General features: G+C 39.2%; 2 protein-coding genes across 2 annotated transcripts; both read left to right on the top strand.

The window, feature by feature from the left end:
- The first annotated feature begins 10513 nt into the window (after positions 1-10513).
- On the top strand, positions 10514-11586 carry LOC129779245 (trypsin-1-like). The gene is made up of 2 exons (XM_055786613.1): positions 10514-10616; positions 10673-11586. Exons 1-2 carry the CDS (start codon positions 10562-10564, stop codon positions 11440-11442), a joined length of 825 nt encoding a protein of 274 aa, XP_055642588.1. The 5' UTR covers positions 10514-10561; the 3' UTR covers positions 11443-11586.
- Positions 11587-12960: 1374 nt separating this feature from the next.
- LOC129773237 (uncharacterized) lies at positions 12961-25018 on the top strand. The gene is made up of 2 exons (XM_055776831.1): positions 12961-16801; positions 24963-25018. The coding sequence occupies exons 1-2, from the start codon at positions 12961-12963 to the stop codon at positions 25016-25018; spliced, it is 3897 nt and encodes a 1298-aa protein (XP_055632806.1).
- The last annotated feature ends 216 nt before the right edge of the window (positions 25019-25234 follow it).

Genomic DNA, 25234 nt, shown 5'->3' with positions numbered 1-25234 from the left:
AACCGATACAAAAACATCCAGATTGTCTTCACCGTATCGTTGTTTGTAGCCCTGGGCGACAAATCTAGCCTTATTTTTCACGACATCGCCTTGTTCGTTGCGCTTCAACCTAAATACCCAGCGCGACCCAATAGCTCTCTTTTCAGGTGACAACTGTATCAAGTCCCAAGTTCCGTTTTCTGCATGAGACTCCATTTCTTGATTCATTGCTACCTTCCATTTAGTTTCCTGAATAGCTTCACGGTAATCCGTTGGTTCTTCAGCCTCATCCTTCGCGAGACTCACCACGTAATCACTATAACGGGCAGGTAAAATACCACGGTTTCGCCTACTTTGACGCAGCACTTCCTGTTCCTCCTGAACACGAGCAACTTCATCAGGAATAGAACCATCTGATAAAGCCTCACTCCAACCTTCAATGTCGGACGAAAAAAATACCGTTATCATCATCAGGATCAATGTTCGCATCCTCAAGATTATTGCGTTCTTCATTATTGCGTGAATCAATTCCAGCGGTTCTGATGTCTTCCGCTTGCCTGACGCAGGAAACGGCATTCGGGTCAGTTTACCTTTCAAGCAGCTTTCGCATGTGATACGCACACCACAGTCATTCATTTTGAATCCACGCACCAGATCCTCCGATTCCATTCGTCGTAGAACATCGGGGTCCCTGTGCCCGACTCGACGATGCCAGGTTTGCTGACGCCACGCATGGTGATCACCTGCAACCTTCATCGAAGACTCACAAATTTTCAGCCTATACAGACTACCGCATTTTTCGCCGATAATTACCACTTTACCGCGTTCATTGAATAATTCACAACCCGATGCACCAAACTTCACGATAAATCCATTGGCGACTAATGATCCCACTGAAGTCAACCCGCCGTCTAATTCCGGAACATAAAGTACATTTTTCTGAGTAATTTCGACTCTTTCACGTTTCGCATTTTCACCGTACACAATACCGTTACCGATTCCCGTTGCTTGGGTTTTATTCCCATCAGCCAAAGTCACTATGGAATCAACACTTTCATCCAATTCCGCGAAAAACAATTTGTCACTAGTCATATGGCATGTGGCACCACTATCGATTACCCAGCTGTATCGAATAACTGCCACAAAACATACCGCACTACCGTTTGCGCCGTCTGAACCATCAGCATGTTTAGCTTTTTCATTTTTATTTTTGTCACTTTGTCCTTTTGGCTTATTTTCACTTTCAGCCTTGGATTATATCTATGATATAACCGCAAGGTTGACGTGAGACTACCTTAGCTTAGCAATCATTCCAGTGAGCAGAAGATATGAATGTATATCCTTCAATGCAATCTTGAATAACCGAGCCAAAGCGTTATGTTCGTACCCGTTCTTGTAATCCGTGTTAGGAAAACACTTTTCGGAATGCAAAAAAAACATGCGGGTGCAGAAGTACCTCCGGCTTGCATGAATCAACAACTTCAACTTCTACTTTATATACCATAGAGGATTTAAACCTGAAAGTTCATTCGCCTCTAGTGTCTGCACGTGGTTCCTAAGTTTAGGAGACCGTGTTAAACGCAAGCGAGTACAAAAGTTCTCGCAGTTCGCATTTGTTTGCAAAGCCGATTTCCCCAGACATCTTGGTTATTTGGTGCACAACCTTCACACCTGCTTCATCATAGCATCAGTTCAATGCATTGATGACAGAAAACAAACAATGTTAACTGCTTGGAAAAAGGCTGAATATTTGTGTTAGCAGAGATTCATTACCAATACCCTAGCGTAAATATTTCCCTCCCGCTATCTCCCCTCCTTGTTTATATTTATCATTACGACTGCATAATTTGCAACACCAAACAGTAGTCATAGCTTAAAAATTAGGCGATTGTTGCATCGTTACAGGTCCAATGCACACGGGAGCAGATGCAATTGGGGTTGCAGCGTAGCGAAGATGCACTATTAGTACGTACGGGTAATGAAGCACTCACGTACGCATACAAATATCCATATATCGATGACATGAAGCAACTAAATATACACACACTTATCTCCATTCTGCGCTCTTCTCAACAGAAGCCCTAGATAAGCTTAGCTGTCATTCTTTGTGGAGAGAGTTTTCCTACCGTGATGCGAAACCATATCACTGATAAAATTCCAGAACATTTATTTTCTAGGTGAGCTGACGATATCCTAGCTTGATGATTCCCCACACAATTGTGTAGCTAGTGATCCCCGATAATCGTTCGATTAATCGATTAATCGAATACTTCCTACAGAAATCGATTATTAATCGAACGAATACTGCACAACCAATAATCGAAGCGAACGAATAATTTACGTCGATTAATCGATCCAAACGCTGAGAAAAAAACGTACGGCCGTTGCAGTTTTATCCTGAAAATCAATCATTATCTTTGACGCTCCCGTAAGTTCATAAACGAAGCTCAATGCCGTCAACGCGAATTGAGCATTCTTTACGACTTTAGGGGAGCGTAAAGGATAATAATTGATTTTCAGGTGGAATTAACATATTTTTGATTCCATATGGCTTTCTAGCAAATGAGAAATATTAGTCTGACGGATTATTTCTCTCAGTATTGCGATTAATCGATTAATCGATTATTTGGGTCGATTAATCGTATGGAATAACGAACTGCTGAAAACTATTCGATTAGCTGATGAACGATTAATTTCAAAAATCGGGGATCACTATGTGTAGCTCAGAACCTTAAGGTGAAGGTGGAAGCTAGCCATTGTAGTAGTATAGGTAAAACCACGTGTAAAAATGGGGTAATAGTGTTTGTGAGAGAAGAGCAAAGCACATGTAAATAGATCAATTCACTTATCAGACTGTGTGGCGCTTCATTGACACGAGTCTTTGAATACATTTGAAAAAAAAAAATAACAATTCAATACTGAAGTTAAATGTATGAACGATATGTTCCGATGAACCAAGCCAATTGCAAACATAAATATATAGAAGGGGTATTTTTGCATATGAAGTAAAATTCTGATTATACGCGAGCGTAACATGTGCAAATTTATAACACATGCGAATTGGGGCTCTTTTGATATTAACAAGTTCTACCGCATAGTAACTCGATGCTGATAATTCCTCAATATTTTCCTTTGTTGGTCGTATTGTTTTCACATATTCACGTTGGAGAACCTTAACCCTTCTCTTCGTTGGCTGAGACATTTTGATTGAATGTAATACTTTTCCGTTTATTGTTTTTGAAAGCATAGGCAGCCGTGGCAGTGTTCCGAGCTCTGCAATACAATTTTCTTACACAATGTTAAAGTTGCTAAAACTTACATTATAGACCCATTAAACGTAAAAATAATGATTGTATTGATATCAACACTATTTTATTCTATTGATTTTCATGACATGAAAGGCTATGACTCAGGAATAACATTTTATTGAGTGGTTTTGATAGCTGTTTCGATGATGTTGTCTGGCATCAGTGTCAAAAAAATAACGATGCTTTCACCAACACAAACAAAACCATTGCTGAAGATTGAAAAATGAAAATTTAACTTTCAGAGCACTTGCTCGAGTTTTCCGACGTTTTTCACTATACAGTGCGACAGCAGATGAAAATTTGATATCTTGTGAGTAATCGATTAAATTTTGGTTGATATTATTTGATGGGAAGTGTGCGAAAACGATAATTTTCTTCACACTGTTTCGCGAAATTATTGATTTTCGGGCGAGGGGTGAGGGACGGAGATGAAAGAAATGAGCGCCATTGTGGCAGCCATTTGTGGCTAGCTTCCACCTTCACCTTAATGCAATGACGTCAGTTTGATGTAATGATTGCAATGCCAGAGACATCAGCGAGCGAGAATTTTGGTCGCGTCCACAGCTCAATCCGAAACGAAGACATGTGATGACGCAAAACAAGGAAGAACAAGCGATATTCATTGCTTTGAACACAGAACGATACTGAAAGTTTGCCTCCCTTCCTTGCTTGAGACTTTAAACTTCTTCAGTTCGTTCGTCTCTAACCTTCGAAAAGGCCCGAAAAACTTTACTTTATCCATAATATTACTCCTCCATCCCCATTGCCTTGAGAAAAGCATTCGATCCTCCGCCGTTCAGCTCGCCCAGTAACGATGTTGTTCAGTCGATTTCCCCACGAAGAATGAAAGTTTTCCTCAGCGAGACCCATTGTTTATACTCTAGGTAAATATTCCCCTTCGTTTTTCTTCTTTTCCTCTGTTCACAGAGACTTTACATCTTATGATTTCCCCTTCGTTGCTCGTCGATAAGTTGCTCGTTATAGACAGCTCTGTTCGGGAAAGCACACAAATGGACAGAACAAATATATGGGGAAATGGGAATGCTTCCAATTTTCATCAATTTAAACCATATACAGACTTTGGGATTGTAATGTATAGCATATCAAACAAATTTTATGAAATTTCCGATTCGTTTGGTATGTAAATCGCCAAAATCCGTTCGTGACAATATAGTTATTAACGTTAATTTTATTTCATAAAAACGTGACCTGTTTTCTGATTTGGCACGCTTAATGAAAGACGTAGTTCTACGTAAAAAAAAAATAACCTCGAACGCCCTGACTGTTATAGTCAATACTAACACGATTTGGCGGAATTAAATGTCCCTCGATCCAAGCGAAATTTTGGTGGAAGAACGGTTATGGTATGGGGAAGATTTTCTTATGACGAGAAGCCTATCTGCTGGAATTCCAACAACTACTGCGAGTTTCTGGAAGACTTTTTGGTTCTATACTTGGAGCATCATATGAATGAACCTGTTGTATTTCAGCAAGGCAACGCTCCTATTCATGTTTCCCGACATACCAAGGCCTGGTTTCCGGAAAAAGATATCACCGTATTTGATTGGCTAGCATGTAGTCCGGATTGCAAGCCGATTGAGAAACTCTGGGGTATATTGGCAGCAAGAGTTTACGCCAATGGATACCAATTTAACATGTATTTGGAAGAATGGCTCCAAAACGGCTTTTCCCTTCCCTGAAGGCCCACCGCGGTCCGACGATCTTCTGGCCGAATTTGGTAACATGCCACTACACGAAAGGACGTGTTAGAGTAGTATAAGGCGAATGATGTCGAAATCGTGTCGAAAGATCTGAACCACCCAAACACTCTGGAACCGCACCCAATAGAAAAATACTGGACCATTATGAAGGGCACCTTCTAAATCGGATCAAAGTGGTGAAGAAAATAGAAGAAATTAAAAAGTATGGTTGAATATACAAAAAAACTGTCGATTCTAAGGTCATGCAGAACCTTATGGCTGGGGTTAAGGCCAAGGTTCGGACATTCGAATATAGAGACAAAATAAACTGAATGAATGATGCCAAAACTAACTTTGATTTTTTCTTTTCACTCCCTGAAAATATCGGATGAAAACTCGAATTTCGAGAATGAATTTTGTGTGTGCGGATATTAACCCCTTCACGTATAACGTTAGAGAAATTGGCATTGCAAATACATGCTGGTCGGGGGTATTTTTGTTCCGACTGAAATGTATTCCCTTAACACAGACTTCAAATCCATGGAGCGTGGGGAAATTGGCATTTCAAATACATTTAAGTCGGGGGCGTTTTTGTTCCGGCTGTTCATTTTCCCCAACACAGACTTCAAAACCAAGGTGTCTGAGGAAATTGGCATTCTATATTCACCTGCAGGGGTATTTTTGTCCCGACTGAAATGTGTTTCCCTAACACAGACTTCAAATCCATGGAGCGTGGGGAAATTGGCATTGCAAATACATGTAAATCGAGGGCATTTTTGTTCCAACTGAAAAGTATTTCCCCAGCACAGACTGAAGAATCAAGGTGTCTGAGGAAATTGGAATTGCAACTCATGCAGATTGGGGGTATTTTTCTTCCGACTGAAATGTGTTTCCCTAACACAGACTTTAAGTCCTAGGAGCGTAGGGAAATTGGCATTGCAAATACATTTAAGTCGGGGGCATTTTTGTTTCGGCTGAAATGTGTTTCCCCCAACCCAGACTTTAGAACCAAGGTGTCTGAGGAAATTGGCATTGCATATTCATGCAGGTCAGCGGTATTTTTGTTCCGACTGAAATGTGTTTACCTAACAAAGACTCAAATACACGCAAATCGGGGTCATTTTTGTTCTGACTGAAATGTGTTTGCCTAACACAGACATCAAAACCAAGATGTCCTCATACTAAACGTGAAATTCAATTAAATTTACTTGTAACGAAGAACATAATCTATTACATGAATTGATTTTACATGGCATTTTACGATCTTTTTACTCACAAAGCAAATATATTGAATCCAATTGAATTTGGAAATTGTTCCATTCAATCATAATTTTAATCAATACAAACAAATGATTGCTAAGTTAAGGTAGTCCCACGTCAACCTTGCGGTTATATCATATATATAGCCTACCCATTTTTTTGTGCTGATCATTATTACTGTTGAAGCTGGTCTCAATCATTTTGGACAGTTTGATATTCAAAGACATGCCGCAATTTGCAATTTGCGAATCTAGCCTTTTACGCACTATTGTTTCGTTCACATTCAATGTGGAAAAAAATCTTTCCACAGTTTTAGAAAAATGTGGGTTGATGCTGAAATTGGAGAAACTTCTCAATACAGAGAAAGCGTTTGCTCTTTTTTATTCAGAAGCATCGCCCAGATTTCTTGGGTTTTCAATGTGGCATTTATTTGATATAATTTGATATGTCTCCGCTAAAATTCCATGTTTTTTTTTAAGAATGGGAGAATTATGTCTAAGTTAAGATGACCAAATTTTAATCGTTCGATCCTTGATTATCTATTCATTTGTTTATTTTCACTTGGATGTACAATATGATTTATTATAACGTTGATCAACATTTCAAACAATCGCGTACACTTGTACATATCTGTGAGATTGTGCGTAGATTGTGTAAGGGTATTCAAATCGTAAAAAAAAGTTTATATCTGCACTGATAATAGCAATAGCATGTGTTTTGTTTTCACAGACTCAACGGCTCAGAGTGAGGTATAATAAGCCATGGTTCGCTTCTAACGAGTTACATTTTACGAAAGAACAAGACGCTGAATACAAGATATGACGTTTGCAGTATTATTTCCCTTTTTTGGTCTGCTCGCTGCAGTTTACGGAAGTGGTATAATTTTATATTTGGTTACTCTGCTACAAGAAACAAGATTGTAATGCTTTTTTTAGATGGAGCATCAACAAATACACATTCACGTTATGGGTTGACTCCCCAAAGTTCATCGAGTGGTCGTCGCGGGTACGGGGATGTACGTGATCAAGTGGGATTTTTTAAGAGCGGCCCTTCTGTTTATTGTGGTGCAGTTTTTGTATCCCGCGATATGGTCCTTACCGTAGCCCATTGTGAACTTCCAGGAAGTTTAATGATCCGTGTTGTACCCGGTGTCAACTAGGCCTTTAAAACGAGCGTTTTAAAAATTACTAAGAAAAACGGTGTTGCTTTGGTCTCAGTCAAACCAAGTGCTGATGTTCCGGTAGTAGCTCTTCCCGAGAAGGACGAATTCATCAAAGATGGTACAATAGGCTCGGTATTCGACTGGGCAAATGAGGTAAAATAAACACAAAAACATTGATTCAATCTTCATTTTTACTTCTCAACTTTCAGAGAACAATTGTCTCGGTTGTTAACCGAAATCTCTGTGAGAAGGGCCTACCTAGCGGCACGATTTGTGTTGAGTCTGTACAAGGTGATGTAGACCTCTGTCAATTGGAATCGGGTAGTCCATTCATCGTCAAGGGAAAACTTGTGGGAATTCCAACAGGGAAATCAGGTTGTGTGTACAGCGAAGTGGTCCAGTACGTGATTGGATTAAAATGGTTGCTGGTGTCTAGATGATTATATAGGCAAACCTGCGACCCTTTTTGTACAATTTTATTATCAAATCGGAACTTGAATCACAGATACTAATCGCACAAATAATAAAATCACAGAGAAAGGGTCGCAAAAATGAGAAATTGCGCAAACAATGATCGCACATAAACAGATTTATCTGTAATATATTTGCAAAAATCACAATGCGATTTAGTCATATATAAATATCAAAACACATCGAAAATAAATGTTCAATAAAGGTGATGGAAGATGATTAAATTCTATTTGAAACCTTCCTAGTACTCCCCACAGAAAAATAAAAATTAAACCTTCGTTCGACTAGAAAGTATAGATGGGAATAGATGAACAAGATTTTTCGAATATATATTGGACGAACTGGAAGATACACTTCAAATTAAGTGCAACATTTTCAAATCTACTTTATGCAAGAAATTGTAAGTACCGCTCGGTTTTGATTACCAATTGCAGGAAACAAAAAATAAAAAGTCTCTTCAGAAATTGAAAAGTTCTATCAAAATGTTATGCATTAGTTAGTGTCGAACCCAGCACTAACCTATGTGTGAAGTTGGCATTCTAAGATTCGTTTCTCGCACGGCACTCTGGAACTTAGTTTTTTTATAATATATAAAAGGGTGAGGGTGGAATAATATTTATGCATTGTAAATTTCACGCAAAATACAAAGGGTAAATATAAAAAACTAAATAAATCTGAATAGTATTGAAAAACTGGAATTTAACTGTTTGATTGGATCGAAAAGAAAACCTGGAGGAATGCAGTTTAAACTGGAACCTTCTTCTCCAGTTTCAAGATGCCTGACTTGAACCTTGTGTCCAACAAGGTTTCAATCAAGTAAATAGGATCTCCTCCTTAAAGTTGGAACGCACCGAATGAGCACTACTTCCCCGATTGCACATGGGCGTGTTACACAAATTACGTAACACTGAAAAATCGGATTTTGGAGATCTGTAGAGCTCCGGAGATCATGCGAACCATTTTTATGTGTTTTTTATTGTTTTTTAGCCATTCTTGATGATCAAGCGACTTAAGGAACGGCGCCGACTTCTGCTTAAACGTCCACATTTCTCCGTAGAGCAGGTTCCTGGTACACGGCGATGTTCATTTTGATTGTGCAATCTAAAAATATGAATGGACATAATCATAATGGTGTTTACTACACTCGAATTTCTCAACTTCGACAGATATTCGATGCGATTCTGCAGTTTTTTGCAAATGGTTATAAAAGTCTATGCTGGCCTTGAATATGACTAAATATAAAGGTCGACACGTTAGTGTTAGTGTTTTTTTTTTTGAGAGTTGTAAAAAAACAACGTCAATTGCGAAATTTAACGGTACTACATTGACAAATTATAGTTTCATATTTACCGAGGCGAGTAACTTGCCTTGATTTCAGAAAATGAGAAACAACAAGGTGATCGACAGTGAGCACCAGAGGCAAAACTTTAAAAATAAAATTAATTCGTCGCTATTGTGTCCCAAGTTCTATGGATTAGATAAGATCAACGAAGAAATAAAAATGACAACATTTGATTTTATTGAGAGGGTTTTCTAGTGTAGAGACACGAATATCGAACGTTTTTTCGGGCTCCGTAAAAATGCAACATATAATATTTTGACTATTCATTATATCATTATTTGTTCATCTATCTTTAAACAATAAAACAAAAATAGAACGGAGAAATAAAATTCATAACTAGAATCATTAAGAGCTGATGAAGTGAGAGGGTTCACAAAAAAGTTGTGCCATGGCGTACACGATTCCAGCCCTTTTGGTTATCTGGAACAGAAAAATCGAACAGATTCTGAATCAGTAAAGATGCCGCTATTGCATGAACCTCGGACAAGTCAAAAACTTCTATTTTGAGAAAATGGCGGCCGTTTGAAAAAACAATATGTGGTTCAAAACGCTATTCCTACGTTTCCCGATTTTTTTAAAAATGGTAAAATTTAAAAAATATTATTTTTAGAGGTTCATGCGATAGAGAGATGCCTGCAAATTGTATCCATATAAATTCGACACGAATCGGTTCAGTAGAACTTGAGATATCGTGTACGCCAGTTTGAAAAAACTAGTTTCGAGAAAAACGCGTATGAATTTCATTGTTATGGTGATAGCAGGTAAATCACCGCATCACTAAAATGGCTCTAACTCGGTAAATAATAGGATTTTCGATAAGTCATTTCTAGGGTATATTCTAGAATGCCTAAACTACAGAAATATGAAGAATTTGAAAAATTGAGCGTTCTGAACAAAAAAAAAAACTCGTTTCTGTCTTATAGCAATGCTCTTTTTCAGTGTTAATAACTGAAACATAACTATCTTACCATATGGTCGAAACACTTGGTCATTAAGTGAATATAATTCCAGTAGTCGTAAGTGGTGCCTCGTGTTGCAACGAGCACCAATTATCTCACAAAACAATAACTATTTGCGGATGGATTTGGCTGCAAAATTATTTCTACTCGAGACATGTCGCTCGACCCACTCGAACATGAAACCCATTCATTGAAACCAATCATTTTTACCAAGTAAATTATGACGATATTCAATGCGACTTCTTACGCTGATAGTGTTATCTACCACGTGTCATCAGGACGATTTAATTTATTACAATTGATTGCGATTAGAGTATAAAAATTGCTGATTCGTTCTTACCGAACCATAGTTTACGAAGAACTTAGCAACCGTTTCAACGATGCTAGTGATATTGGGCCTCCTGTGCACTGTGCTACTCTCTGCCTCCGGAAATGGTATTCAATTTTTTTGAATCAATTATATACTGAAATACTTAATGTGCATTGAATAGTGCTTCCAGAGGGTGACATATTCGTGCCTACGTTTCCACGGCCGCATTATGGGTTCAGCTCGCAGATATCCTCGAGAGGACATCGCATTGTAGGTGGCTTCGAAATCAGTATCGAGGACGCGCCCCATCAGGTGTCGTTGCAAACCCGTGGGAGCCATATTTGTGGAGGATCTATTATTTCCACCAAATGGGTCCTTACGGCGGCCCATTGTACTGACGGTTCCTCTGTATCTAGTCTCACCGTTAGGGTTGGTTCTTCCAAACATGCGTCCGGGGGTGAAGTGATCAATATCAGTCGAATTGTACAACACCCACAGTTCAGTTACAGTACCATTGACTACGACTACTCTTTACTGCAATTGAAAAGTGATCTCAAACTGGGTGGAAATGTTCAGAAGATCGCATTGCCTGGACAGGACGAACCCGTTGAAGATGGTACGTTGTGCGAGGTAACCGGTTGGGGAAATACCCAGAACGCTGCCGAGTCCCGGGCAATTCTACGTGCGGCATATGTACCGGCTGTTAACCAGACGAGCTGTGACAAGGCATATACTATTTACGGTGGCGTAACCGATCGCATGATTTGCGCTGGCTACCAGCAGGGTGGTAAAGATGCCTGCCAGGGTGATTCGGGTGGTCCACTCGTCGCTAACGGTACACTCGTGGGAATTGTATCGTGGGGTCTGGGTTGTGCCCAACCCAACTATCCCGGTGTGTACTCCAGGGTGGCGGCAGCACGTGATTGGATCCGAAGCAACAGTGGTGTCTAAATCGAATTAAATACCCATTTTAGTTCGACGCACAGAACAAATCGAGCCTAAACACGGATCGCGTTCTTACTTTTCGTTAATCAAGCAATGTAATCGTAAATCATCGCTAAATAAAACGTTTTCAATTTAGCAACACATTAAGAATGGTTCTTGTATCGAGATTTATTTAGTGACGTGAGACCCTACTTTTCGACATGGGTGAATGAGGGGACGATAATTGCTAGTGCTGCGGAATGGCTATTGAATTGGATTCTACTTTCGTGAGTAGGACCATTAAAGTGGGAAACGATAAAATCTGTTTGACTATAATGCTGCTAACAAAATGCTCACTGAGGCTCGAGCTTTTATTTATAGTCGATATTTAAGCAACAGGTAGCCCTACTTCAAGTTAGTTCTCGATAGATGGTAGTTTTTAGGCAGTAATTGCTACTAATGCTGCATATAATATTATGGTATAGCGAACAATATCAATCATCGTAATAACAGGTTCGATTGCTTCTTATAGAATCAAGCATGCACTCAATCTCGGGTCGTTGAAAAACACGCTGTTCATCAAATACATTAGATGAACTACCTTCAAATGAGTAAGATGAGAATTGGTTTTGTTCAGTCCACCGCTCAGCGCAGCGCACTGAAAGTACGACCGACAGGATGGCAGAGGAAGGAACGCAACGAAAGGACGATCGCGAGGACACAAACACCAACATACGCCCCACCCGTGGGAGAGTGCATTGCGAGCGCAAGCAAACTGCACTGCGTGCAGGGAGGGAGTTCTATTTCAACCGCCAAAGGAAGATGTTTATTTTATGTGCTGAACTCACGATAGAAGAAAGAGCTTAAAAGAAAGTTTGATATTTGAACTTGTTAAATATTGTAAATTTGCTGTAAATATAAAATGTGTACAAAGTAATAAATACTTTAATTTGCTATCAACTAGTTAATCCCTTATTCGGTCCGTGGTACAGTTTTGTGTTTTGGATTGGTCCCTAACAGGACCAAAGTGGTATGGAATTTTCCATACCTCGCATTGCACGCGGCACTGGGCCGCTCGGAATCATTCCGTGGAAACGCACTCTCTCCTAAGTAGCATAACTGCTACTTTGGTTGAGATTTGCAGATTCGTTGATCTTGCGTGTCAGCCGCATGGGCGGCTGTGGAAAATTTGCAATCGAACACGCACAAACATGATCGCAGAATACAGTCCACTGCTTGGTGAAAAAACATTTGGTCCTTCGAGCCGGATGGAGGCCGGATGACATATGGATGGCGTTTGGATTTTGGTCAACGATTTGGCAAGCAAACTGTGCCATGGATTTGAGTGAGTGGATTAGCTGGTTGGTAGCAAACAAAATTGAAATAGTGAATCGCAAAAAGACTGGAAAAAGTGCTTGCAAATTGCAAAAAGTGAATATTGGATTATTGGAAAAAGACATTGGACATTGGTAAATTTATGAAAACATTTAATGTGCAACAAAAACTATTAAAGCTTAAAGTGGAAGTGATTTCAAGTGCTATAGAATGAAGAACACGCATGCTAAAGGTGGAGCTGCTGGCGGGACCGGTGCGCAATCCGGTAGCGGCGATGGCGCCGACATGGCAGAGTACAACACGCTGTCCAATCTTCGAGGACTAGCGAAAGGGAAAATCATCCGCTTATACGACATGTTGGAGAGAGTGGAAGAGGAACAAACGCAGCTAACATCGCCACAGGTAAAGGTGTACATAAAGAAACTAGATGCTGCCTATAAGGAATTTCACAACTACCATGAACGGATCGTGGCGGTGGTGGCGCATGATCGGAAAGAGGATCAAGACTGTGAGTACGTTGAATTCGAGACGCTATACGATAATGTGTCGATTTTTCTCGAGACGTGGCTCGAGAATTTTGCCGCACCTGACTCTCGTCCTGCTACTGGTCAACCAGTAAGTCAACAGCCGTTGATTGTGCAACAATCGCTTCCTCGTGCCATTCCTACATTTGATGGCAAATACGAGCAGTGGGAAAAGTTCAAGATTATGTTCGGGGATGTGGTGAACAAGTCAAATGAGCCACCACGAATCAAGCTCTATCATTTGGAGAAAGCATTGATTGGGGATGCTGCCGGTTTGATTGATGCGAAAACAATTGCTGATGGCAATTATGATCGCGCATGGGAAATTTTAAGAGAGAGGTTCGAGGATAAGAGGCGCATGATTGATATGCATATTGTTGGTCTGTTAAGCATAACGAAGATATTTAAAGAAGATCATTGCGAATTACGGAAGCTTGTTGATACATGTGTGGGTCATGTCGAAAATTTGAAATTTCTGGGTCAGGAATTTTCAGGTGTGTCCGAACTGGTTGTCGTACACATCCTTACTAGCGCTCTAGACAAAGAGAGCAAACGAGCATGGGAATCAACAATGGAACATGGGTCGCTTCCGAATTATCATGACACAATCTCGTTTCTCAAGAATCGCATTTCCATTCTCGAAAGATGTCAGGTTTCCACAATTAGCAATGAGAATCAGTTTAATCGTATATCACCTAAAAGAAATGAAATATCTAACAAGCAACCTAATTCGCGAATAAATGCTGCTATGTTTTCAACTAACTGCGAGTTTTGTGAAGGAGATCATTTCGCGTTCAAATGCCCAAGTTTTAATGCATTAAAGATTGATGAGCGGCTCAAGATGGTACGTGACAAGCGGGTTTGCTTTAATTGTTTGAGAAGAGGCCACCGTGGGTTGGATTGTCCATCATATAAATCTTGCTCGAAATGTAAGCGTAGACATCATAGCTTGCTTCATAGAGAAGGAGTTCGTCCATCGTTTAATATTGAGAAAAGAGATACACTACCAGAGAATCAAAAACAGCATTTTACTCCAAGCACACTGACAAATCCATATGAAGGCTCATCGAAGCAGGATATTACTGCCGCTTATTCCAACACGCGTGGAAACGCAGCTCAGCAAGTGTTGCTGCTAACAGCACAAGTATTCATTTTGGATAAACATGGAAATCCGCATATATGTCGAGCACTTTTGGATAGTGGCTCACAAATCAATTTCGTTTCTGAATCGCTGCTCAATAAACTTGGAGTACATGTGGAAGAGACGAATATATTAGTCACCGGAGTTAGCAACATCAAATCCAAAGTTCAGCATAAGACTTGCATTCAAGTACTATCAAGGTTTAACAACTTCAGAATAGAATTGGATTGTTTGGTATCGCGTAAAGTCACTGGAATTCTGCCAACTTACGAGATTGATGTCGCTTCGTGGAACATTCCGTCAGAAATGCAATTGGCCGACCCTTCATTCTACCAACCTGGTCAGATAGATTTGCTGATCGGAATGGAGTGGTTCGATGATTTAATCAAATCTGGTCGAGTGAAACTCTTCGAAAACTCACCAACGTTAATTGACTCGCAATTCGGATGGCTTATTGGTGGAAGAGTTGATGGCGACTCTGTATCAGGCTCTATCTTCCATTCACATACCGCAATATCATCAGATGAGCAATTAAATAAACAAATTCAGCGTTTCTGGGAATTGGAAAACGTGGCCTCTGAGCAATGTGTGCCAACCGAGGCTGAAGAATGTGAAGCTCATTTTCAGTCAACATTCCGTCGCATTTCAGAAGGTCGTTATGTGGTTCAACTGCCGTTAAAAGAAACATGTAAGCAACTAGGAGATTCAAGACAGATGGCTATAAGAAGGTTTTACATGATGGAGTCTAAGCTATGCAAACAGCCAGAAATCAAACAACAATATGATGAATTCATTGAGGAATATGTACACTTGGGACATTGCAAGGAAATTAATGAGAAACAGGATAAAGATGGTATTCAAAAGTGGTATTTGCCCCACCATGCTGTGCTCAGACCATCAAGTTCTTCAACAAAATGTCGAGTGGTCTTCGATGCGTCAGCGAAGGTTGGCGGGAGATCTTTGAACGATGAGATGATGATTGGTCCTACTATTCAGCCAGATCTACTGACAATTATTTTGAGATTCCGCAAGCACCGATATGTTTTAAGTGCCGACATTGCAAAAATGTATCGGCAAGTCCTGGTTGATAGTTGCCACACTCCACTACAACGTATACTTTGGCGAAAGAATCCAATGGATCAGGTAAAAGTTTTGGAATTGCAGACTGTCACATATGGAATGGCAGCTGCTCCTTTTCTGGCAATAAGAGCTCTGAATCAGCTATCAAAAGATGAAGAAGTTTCATATCCACGAGCAGCTGAAGTAGTGAAAAAGACTTTTTACGTAGATAATGTTCTTTTCGGGGGTACTAATCTTGAAGAAGTTGTGAACGTTCAGCAGGAACTGATTTCACTTCTCAAACTGGGAGGATTTCATTTGCACAAATGGGCAGCTAACAACGATCAGCTTCTAGAACACATCGCAGAAAAAGATTTGGACAAATTGGTAAATATTGAAGGCACAAGCGCAAATGAAATAATCAAAACGTTAGGTTTAATGTGGGATCCTAACAATGATGAGCTTATCTTTTTATCGCAACCAGATTGTGCTACACCAAACCCTACGAAGCGTCAGGTTCTATCGATGATAGCAAGGCTTTTTGATCCCCTTGGACTGCTGTCACCAGTTATAGTTATTGCGAAAATGTTGATGCAGCAACTCTGGAGAGAAAAAATAGGTTGGGATGACAAGATAAATGAAGAACTTACCCAACAGTGGAAAGAATTTCTAGCCGCATTGCCAACGGACGGGCAATTTCGCATCCCACGACAAGTTTTTATGAATGATGCAGTTAAGACAGAAATACATGGATTTGCCGATGCGTCAATAGACGCGTATGGCGCTTGTATATACATACGCTCTTTATATGATAATGGCACCGCAAATATGAGATTGATAACAAGTAAATCAAAGGTATGTCCAATCACACCGCTTACTATTCCTAGAAAGGAACTTTTAGCTGCACTGCTATTACATCGATTGGCAATCAAAGTTGTTACTGCAATGGAACTAGAGCATGTTCCAGTAGTTCTATGGAGCGATAGTCAAGTCGTTCTCGCTTGGTTCAATAAACCACTTGAAAGATTGCAAATTTTCGTTAGAAATCGAATCTCAGAGATCAAATCTAATGACACCGTTACCTGGAAATATGTACGATCAGCCGACAACCCAGCGGACATAGTGTCCCGTGGAATGTCTTCAGAAGCTTTAGCTAACAACCGTTTGTGGTGGAACGGACCATCCTTCCTTCGGACAATTGAGTATAAAGAGGAATTGCTGGAAGTAATGGACGAAAGCGAAATCCCAGAGCTTAAACCAGAGACAATTGCTAACGTTGCTATTGTGGATGAAACACTTTCGATCTTTGAGAAATTCGACTCGTTTCGTAAAACGCAAAGAATAATAGGCTACATTATACGCTTTATTGCTAATCTTCGGTCCAAACCTGAGAAAAGGAATTTCTCCAAACGACTTTCACTTACTGAAATACGAGAAGCAACAAAATGCATGATACGAGTAATACAAAAACATGAGTTACATGATGAAATCGAGCGCATTCGTGCTGGCAAGCCATGCAACCGAATTGAAAATCTCAATCCGTACATTGATAGTGATGACATCTTGCGTGTTGGAGGCAGAATTCGACATTCTTCTCTTCCAGACCAAGCAAAACATCAATGGATTCTGCCTGATAAGCATCCACTCACACGAGCACTGATAGTGGACATTCATAGAGAAAATCTTCATGCTGGGCCAAGTTGTGTTATCGCCATGCTTAGGCAAAAATATTGGTTATTAAACGCAAAATCTTCTGTGCGTAAAGTGACACGAAGCTGCGTTACTTGCTTCAAATCAAACCCAAGACTAGCTGGTCAATTCATGGGCGATTTACCATCATGTCGAATCAATGTGGCACCTGCTTTTTTGAAAGTTGGAATCGATTATGCAGGGCCTATCTATGTAAAACAAACGACAAGAAAAGCGACTCCCGTGAAGGGATATATTTGTCTATTCGTATGTATGGTGTCTAAAGCTCTTCATTTGGAAGCAGTTGAGGATCTCTCGACTGATGGATTTCTTGCGGCACTTCGACGATTTGTTTCGCGAAGAGGAGTACCAGAAGAAGTGTATAGCGACAATGGTACAAATTTTATCGGCGCTAAATCAGCATTGAACGAGCTCTACAAACTGTTTCAGACAGATATTACGAAAGATAAGATTAATAGTTTCTGTCAAAGCAAAGAAATAAAGTGGACAACAATTCCCCCAAGTGCACCTCACTTTGGAGGTTTATGGGAGGCGGGAGTAAAGAGTGTTAAAACCATTTTGAATCGCGTTTATCAATCAGCTAATTTAACGATTATGGAATTTGCGACTCTTTTGTGTCAAATCGAGGCAATTTTGAATTCTAGACCCTTATTTTCCCATTCTTCCGACCCAAAGGACCCAGAAGTTTTAACCCCCGGACACATGATTATTGGCAGACCTCTAACAGCCATACCCGAACACTCTTTTATTGATATTCCTATAAATCGATTGCACCGATGGCAACGCATCCAACAGCTGAGACAGCATTTCTGGAATCGCTGGTCTCATGAATATTTGGCAGAGCTTCAATCAAGAGCGAAATGGACAAGAAAGAAGATCAACGTGGCAATAGATACAGTCGTTCTCTTGAAAGAAGACAAGGTTCCAACTCAACAATGGAAGATAGGCCGAGTTGTTCGAACCTACCCTGGTTCTGATGGCCTAGTTCGAGTTGTGGATGTACGTGTTGGTGATACTACATACAAAAGACCGATCCATAAGCTAGCGCCGCTACCCATTTTGGACAACGCATCGATTGAGGACAAGGATAATTCAACAGAATGACTTTTCTTCTGCCGTGGGAGTATGTTCAGTCCACCGCTCAGCGCAGCGCACTGAAAGTACGACCGACAGGATGGCAGAGGAAGGAACGCAACGAAAGGACGATCGCGAGGACACAAACACCAACATACGCCCCACCCGTGGGAGAGTGCATTGCGACCGCAAGCAAACTGCACTGCGTGCAGGGAGGGAGTTCTATTTCAACCGCCAAAGGAAGATGTTTATTTTATGTGCTGAACTCACGATAGAAGAAAGAGCTTAAAAGAAAGTTTGATATTTGAACTTGTTAAATATTGTAAATTTGCTGTAAATATAAAATGTGTACAAAGTAATAAATACTTTAATTTGCTATCAACTAGTTAATCCCTTATTCGGTCCGTGGTACAGTTTTGTGTTTTGGATTGGTCCCTAACAGGACCAAAGTGGTATGGAATTTTCCATACCTCGCATTGCACGCGGCACTGGGCCGCTCGGAATCATTCCGTGGAAACGCACTCTCTCCTAAGTAGCATAACTGCTACTTTGGTTGAGATTTGCAGATTCGTTGATCTTGCGTGTCAGCCGCATGGGCGGCTGTGGAAAATTTGCAATCGAACACGCACAAACATGATCGCAGAATACAGTCCACTGCTTGGTGAAAAAACAGGTTTTATTGAGATGCTAGCCGGGACTCGATGCGGTCGTTTCCACGCGTCCATCTGATATTAGTCCTTCTTATACACTGGAGTCGCTTTTTACGCGGGGGATAAGTGCCGCGTAAACAAAAACCGCGTAAAAGAAAACCGCGTAAATTCCAAAATCCGCTAAAAAAACCGCGTAAATTCCGAAATCCGCGTAAATTCCAAAATTCACGTAAAAATAATCCGGGTAAATTTCAAAATCAGAATAAAAATCTAACAAACAGTGAATTATTAATTAAAAATACAACCCATGTTCTAACAATTGATTGACTTTTTTTTTTGTATGCTGTTATCATGATATCTGTATCTTCTTTTATTTCTCAGCTACTAATAAGTGATACAATACCAAGTTACTTCGTGAAAAGTCACACCAATAAGCACATTGAATTTGTTGGCGGTTGAAACGTGCTGCGTAGAAAAACCGTGTAAATTTCGCGTAAAAATAAACCGCGTAAATTCCGAAATCCGCGTAAAAAAACCGCGTAAATTCCGAAATCCGCGTAAAAAAAACCGCGTAAATTCCGAAATCCGCGTAAGTTCCGAAATCCGCGTAAATTCCGAAATCCGCGTAAATTCCAAAAACCGCGTAAAAAAAGCCGCGTAAAATAAAACCGCGTATAAAAACAACGCGTTAAAAGCGACTTCTGTGTATATTTTAAATTCGTATTCAATTAACTTAAAGCATTATAATACACTGCGTTTCACAACTATAGAACCACTCTTAGTTTCCAGAGATATGTAAGAAGTCGGTTGAATTGAAGTATATGGTGCAGGATATAATAAATATATTCATTTATAATCCTGGTCATTTGAACTTTATTGGTGTGTTCAGGCGCGAAACATTCAAAAAACTAAAATTCCGGTGTTTCATAACTATAAAACCATGGAGGCGATCTGGCGTAGCGGTAACATCCATACCTCTCACGCTAAGGGTCACGAGTTCAATTCTCACATCCCGACATTCTTCCGAATTGGAAGGTAAAAAAGTGACGAACCAGCCAAATGTGTTGAAAGTCACTATAATGCAGAAATAATAAAAAAAAACTATAGAACCAGATGGAAAAACTATTACTCCTATACTAAATTAACGTCAATTTCACATGAATTACAATAAGTTTCTAACTCGTAGGTCATCTTTAGTTCTCAATCAGTGCAAATATCCCATTCGGGGTGGTTTCGACACAGCTGCACCATCTTGTAGTATGTATTTAATTTTACGCAGAGGATACTGCTCGTTTAAGCTCTTCAAATCAGTTATACTGCGGTAAGCTACATCTATTATTCGTACGATCACTCCTCATATGTCCTTGTTAGGGTTTTGATCTGGTAAACAAGCTGACCCGTCCAGAGTTTGAAGCCCCTATTCATTAAACCATGCCATATCATACCTTCTGGATTTTATGAATTGATGCCAAATTACCCAATTATACCATTGTTTTTGATGCAAAAACAGCGATAAATGATTCTGAAGTACTTCGTTGCACTTCTGACTGTTCATTCGTGTTGATGGTTAGTTATTTAAACCAGGAAGTATCCTTTGCGTAGAACGAGATACACACTACAACATAGCGCAGCTTGGTCGAAACCACCCCAAATGGGATATTTGAACTGATTGAGAACTAAAGATGACCTACGAATTAGAAATTTATTGTAATGTGACATTGACGTTAATTTTCTATATGAGTGAGGGTTTTTCCATCCGGTTCTATAGTATAGAAACACTGGAATTTTAGTTTTTTGAATGTTTCGCGCCTGAGTTCAAATGACCAGGCTTTAAATGAAGATAGTTATTATATCTTATACCATATAATTCAATTCAACCGACTTCTTACATATCTCCGGAAACTCAGAAAAGTTGAGTGGTTCTATAGTTGTGAAACGCAGTGTATTTTCCATCACAAAAGTGGTAAAACGATACTAAAAAACATATGTAGAATATGGTATTTTTTAGAGGACACGGATATTCCAAATTTTGCCCAAATTTTTAACATTTAAAGAATTCAATTTCAAGATTTAACAAATTAAGCCAACTTTTAGTTTTTGGGTTTTAGTATGTAACGATTGCACGTTGGCCGTTTGCTCATACACCTTATGTTTGAAACGATAGGGTGAATACACTGATCGGAGGAGCTACCAATTATTTTTAAATCTTCAGATATCCTTAAATTACATGCTTTAGAACAACATTCTTCAGAAGCATTTTAGAATGTTTTTAGAAATCTGTTTTATTTGCATATAGAAGAAATGTCAGAGAATTACTTTTAATTGGCAAACTTCTCGCAATTATAGCATTATTTAATCAAATAAAAAGATAAATAAATTCTAGATCAACAGTGTTCGGTAAATTTTACCCATATAATAATGTAATATATTTTTGACAAAATTAAAATAATTAAAAATTTAAAAAAAATTAAGAATATGAGAGCCCAATTTTCAGTGAAGGAACTACATCATACAAAAAAACAGAGCCGGATAGGAATATTTTTGACGTAGGATTACGTCTCACAATGAGGGTGCTCAGTCAGCCAGAGATACATAAAAATAACTCCCCAGCAGCGCAATGGATGATTCGTTTTCCAACCGTTTTCAAACCGCATAAACAACAGCCATATCAGCAACAGGAGTAGTGGCAAAGCAGTGCCAATATCCGAAACATCAACAGCAGCAACAAAAATGGCATCAGTAATAAGTCAATCATTAAACAATAATTTCCTCTAATGATATGGAATGAAAGACAATGCATGTGATTATGCTTCACTCCTACCGATGTGTCCTTTTTTGCCGTTTCATCAATTAGTAAAGGATCAGTTCTGATAACTAGTTTCCGAAGAAGTTTTAACTGTGGACTTTCGAGTTTAACCCCTTGAAAGTTAACTTATTTTCAGGCAGCACTGCTCTGGCAGGCCATTTAATTTTTTTCTAGAAGCTCGATAACTAATGGAATTTGACATATGTAAGTTTTAGAGGGCAATAAATGTTCCTATGGTAGTTCGACACTCGTCCTCACTCTCTAAAGGGGATGCTTAATAACACGAGAACTATTCAAGCAAATTGAACCAAATTTGGCATGTGGAGGATTTACGGAAAATGTTTCAATGGTGGTTCGATACTCTTCCACCCTCTCTACGGGTGGTTGCCATAAAAGTGAAACACAAATTTCTGCATAACTTGAGAACTAATCAAGCAAATGGAGCCACATTCAGCATGTGGTGCAATCAATGTTTCTTTGAACGGACAGGTAAAATCGTTAGCTTCAAAATGCATTTTAGAACAAGCACAAAGTAAACTCAGTACAGTGTATGCTACAGAGGCTCATAAGCAAATCAGAAGAGAAATATTGAGGGGGATCCTTGTCTGGAAGGTCGAAAAATAATGAATTTTCGTGATTATTTTCCGATGTTAGAAATAAAGTGAAGTGTTCAGATATTTTTTTTTATTGTATAAGGTATGTTTGATTATGTATTATGCACGAATAATGTATGATTGTTGACAGCTGGACGCGTAGATACTGTTTGAAAATCGGTACCTTGCTGGTGGTATCGGTTCAGAAGCAACGGAAACTTTAGGACAATACCTAAAGCGTTACGAAATCAACGAAATTAAATATCGAAAAATCCTTTTAGAACAACATTTCTGAGGGCATAAGCTTCTCAAAAATGAAAAAAAATCAAATTTTTCTTCCTTCCAAACCGGTACCCCTCTTAACTTAGGCTTCGCTCTAGCTCCAGGCGTCAAAAGATAATAGAAATTTCATTTGCGACTTTCATTATGAGAGTCCCCTTATCCTTAATTGTGCGTCCGCTTATTAAGCGAACGACCGCGACCGAGGATTCAACACCATGATTCTCCATTGATTGATCTTCTAATTTGCCTTTTGCAAGGGTAAAGGTGAATGAATTTTGTATTTTAAAGTCTCTATAATAGTGCAGCCAGCGTGCACTCAACGAGACGTGGTTCAACACGAATGCCACGCAATGGTAATGGTGTTGTATCACACAAATATAAATAAACAATGATCCGAGACGCACTCAAACATAATGCGAATTGTTTGTAAAATTAAGGTTTTCAACCTGCATATGAAAATGAACACTTCAACGGACGTTTCTTGTGCATTCCTGAATTCGCGGAATGCAGATAGCCAATATGCAAATGTGAGTGTCGAGGACATGGTGACATAAATTGCGCAAATCGGAATGTGTTTGAACTCGAGACCATTAGATCCGATTCCAATTGATACTTCTGATTTGGAGGTACTTATTTCCTAGTTGAGACCAATAAATCCTTAACAATCATCTCCCACACCCACTCAGATCGTTGACCAAAAAATGGTTCCAAAAGATCTGGTCTAGATGGTATCCCGAATAGTTTTTCTAGTGGACTGATTTCAACCATCGATTTTCTTGACGTAATCTTGGATATAGTTCCTGTCATCGTACACAGGATTTTTTCAAAATATTGATTTTTGACGAAATGGGACATTTTTTGTAAGAAAATTGCGTTTTTGCCTCAAAAATCGAGACAAAAAACATTCACCAAAATTTTATGTTTTGAAACATTAAAAAAAAATCCTACGTACGATGACAGGAAATTTTGTGAAGAATCTGGGAAAAACTATTTCATCAAAATCGGATGGACCGTTGCGGTCGTAGAACTCCCACCAATTTTCAAAACTTAGTTTCGAGAAAAAACGCGTTTTAAATTTTGGATCTGAGCTCCTTACGCAAACACTTATGTCCACTAATTGGCTTGTAACTTTGGGATGGAGCATCGGATAAATCTGGGACAAAAAATACAGTAAAGTAGACATCCCAGAGAACATTTCAAGCCAGAATTTCTTTTAAATTTTTTTCAAGTTTCCATAGTATATCATCTCCTTAAGGAGAAGAATCGAATTCCAGCGAATAATCCGTATAGAACATTCCCAAAATACTCGATGTCTCCGAGGGGATCGTGAAGGTAACTGCGATTCCAAATATTTTATACAGTTTGTCCAATCTACCTGGCATTTTATTCCCGGACGACGACGACGACGAGGTTTCGACCTAAAAGTTCAACGCAGCCCATACTAAAATCATCAGTGTGCATCGAATGCCATCTATGCCATCATAATCCCGAAGAACAAAAAAATGAAGGTCTTTGTTGAAATATCATAGCTATTTCAAGGTGGCAGGAATAAACGAGATTGAAATGAGGTGAGAAACTTTCGTGACTTCTTAAGATTCCAACCAATCAATCAACAGAAAAGTGGTGTGCGCAATAAAGCAGAAAAAACTCATTTATGTTCACACAGTCTCTTTGAAATCCGAACGAGAGGGAGATCTGATTCTCTCAGTCCAATATTATATCTCAAACAATAGCGCATAAACGTGAACGGTATTAAAAAGTAGATTGGTCTGGGCCTAGGAGAACGGGCGGAAGCTTGACGTAGGATTGTAATTGTTTGTAGTAATTGAACTTAAATTGAGTTTTTTCATTGTTCAAAAATCTGTAATTTTTACTCTTTTGATACATCAAATGGAGGTCCTGGAAAATCAGTTTCTTATATTAAATTATATCCTCTACACGGGTAGGATGAGGTAGAATCCGTTATCATATTCTAGCATGGACACGAGGAACTCGATATTATTTGTTTTTTTTTTACATCGATGTACAAAAATGTGCACAAAATACCATGAAAGCCATTACCACCCTTTTCATCTATTTATTTAATTATGCAGGAGAGGACAGGGAGTCATCATTTATCAGTGCATTTTTGAATAAAAGTCTAAATAGGTTAGATTCACATAGATATAAATATGAGTCTAATAAATCAAAAACTACAGGAATATAGTATGGATGAAAATAGCTTTTTCTCCTACGCTGCCACGTTGTCCGTAATATTGTTTGTAGAGCGTTGTAATAACTTTATAGCCAGGTGATGTATATTAACTATTCTGTGGCCAAGTAGTTGCTGTAGTAAATTAATCTCACCTGATCCTATATTCCGCTTTATTATAGGGGAGGGAATGGAGAATGGACAAATGGAATTCAGGGAAGTGAAGCGGGCAAAATAATAACATAATAACTTCTAAGGAAGACATATATGGGTAACATAATATTAAGATTGCGACTACTTAAGATATCATGATCTGACATATGTGAAACCCCCATTTCGAGCCAGTAAATCAGCAGCCAGTTAAATTCTTTAATTTACATTATCAAAAAAATGCCTGATATCATAATATTCTTGACCACAATTACATAAATTGGGCAACGTACAATACAATAAC

This window comes from Toxorhynchites rutilus, chromosome 3, assembly GCF_029784135.1.
Source record: "Toxorhynchites rutilus septentrionalis strain SRP chromosome 3, ASM2978413v1, whole genome shotgun sequence".
NCBI classification, from domain to species: domain Eukaryota; kingdom Metazoa; phylum Arthropoda; class Insecta; order Diptera; family Culicidae; genus Toxorhynchites; species Toxorhynchites rutilus.
This window is presented reverse-complemented; position numbering and strand designations above follow the sequence as displayed.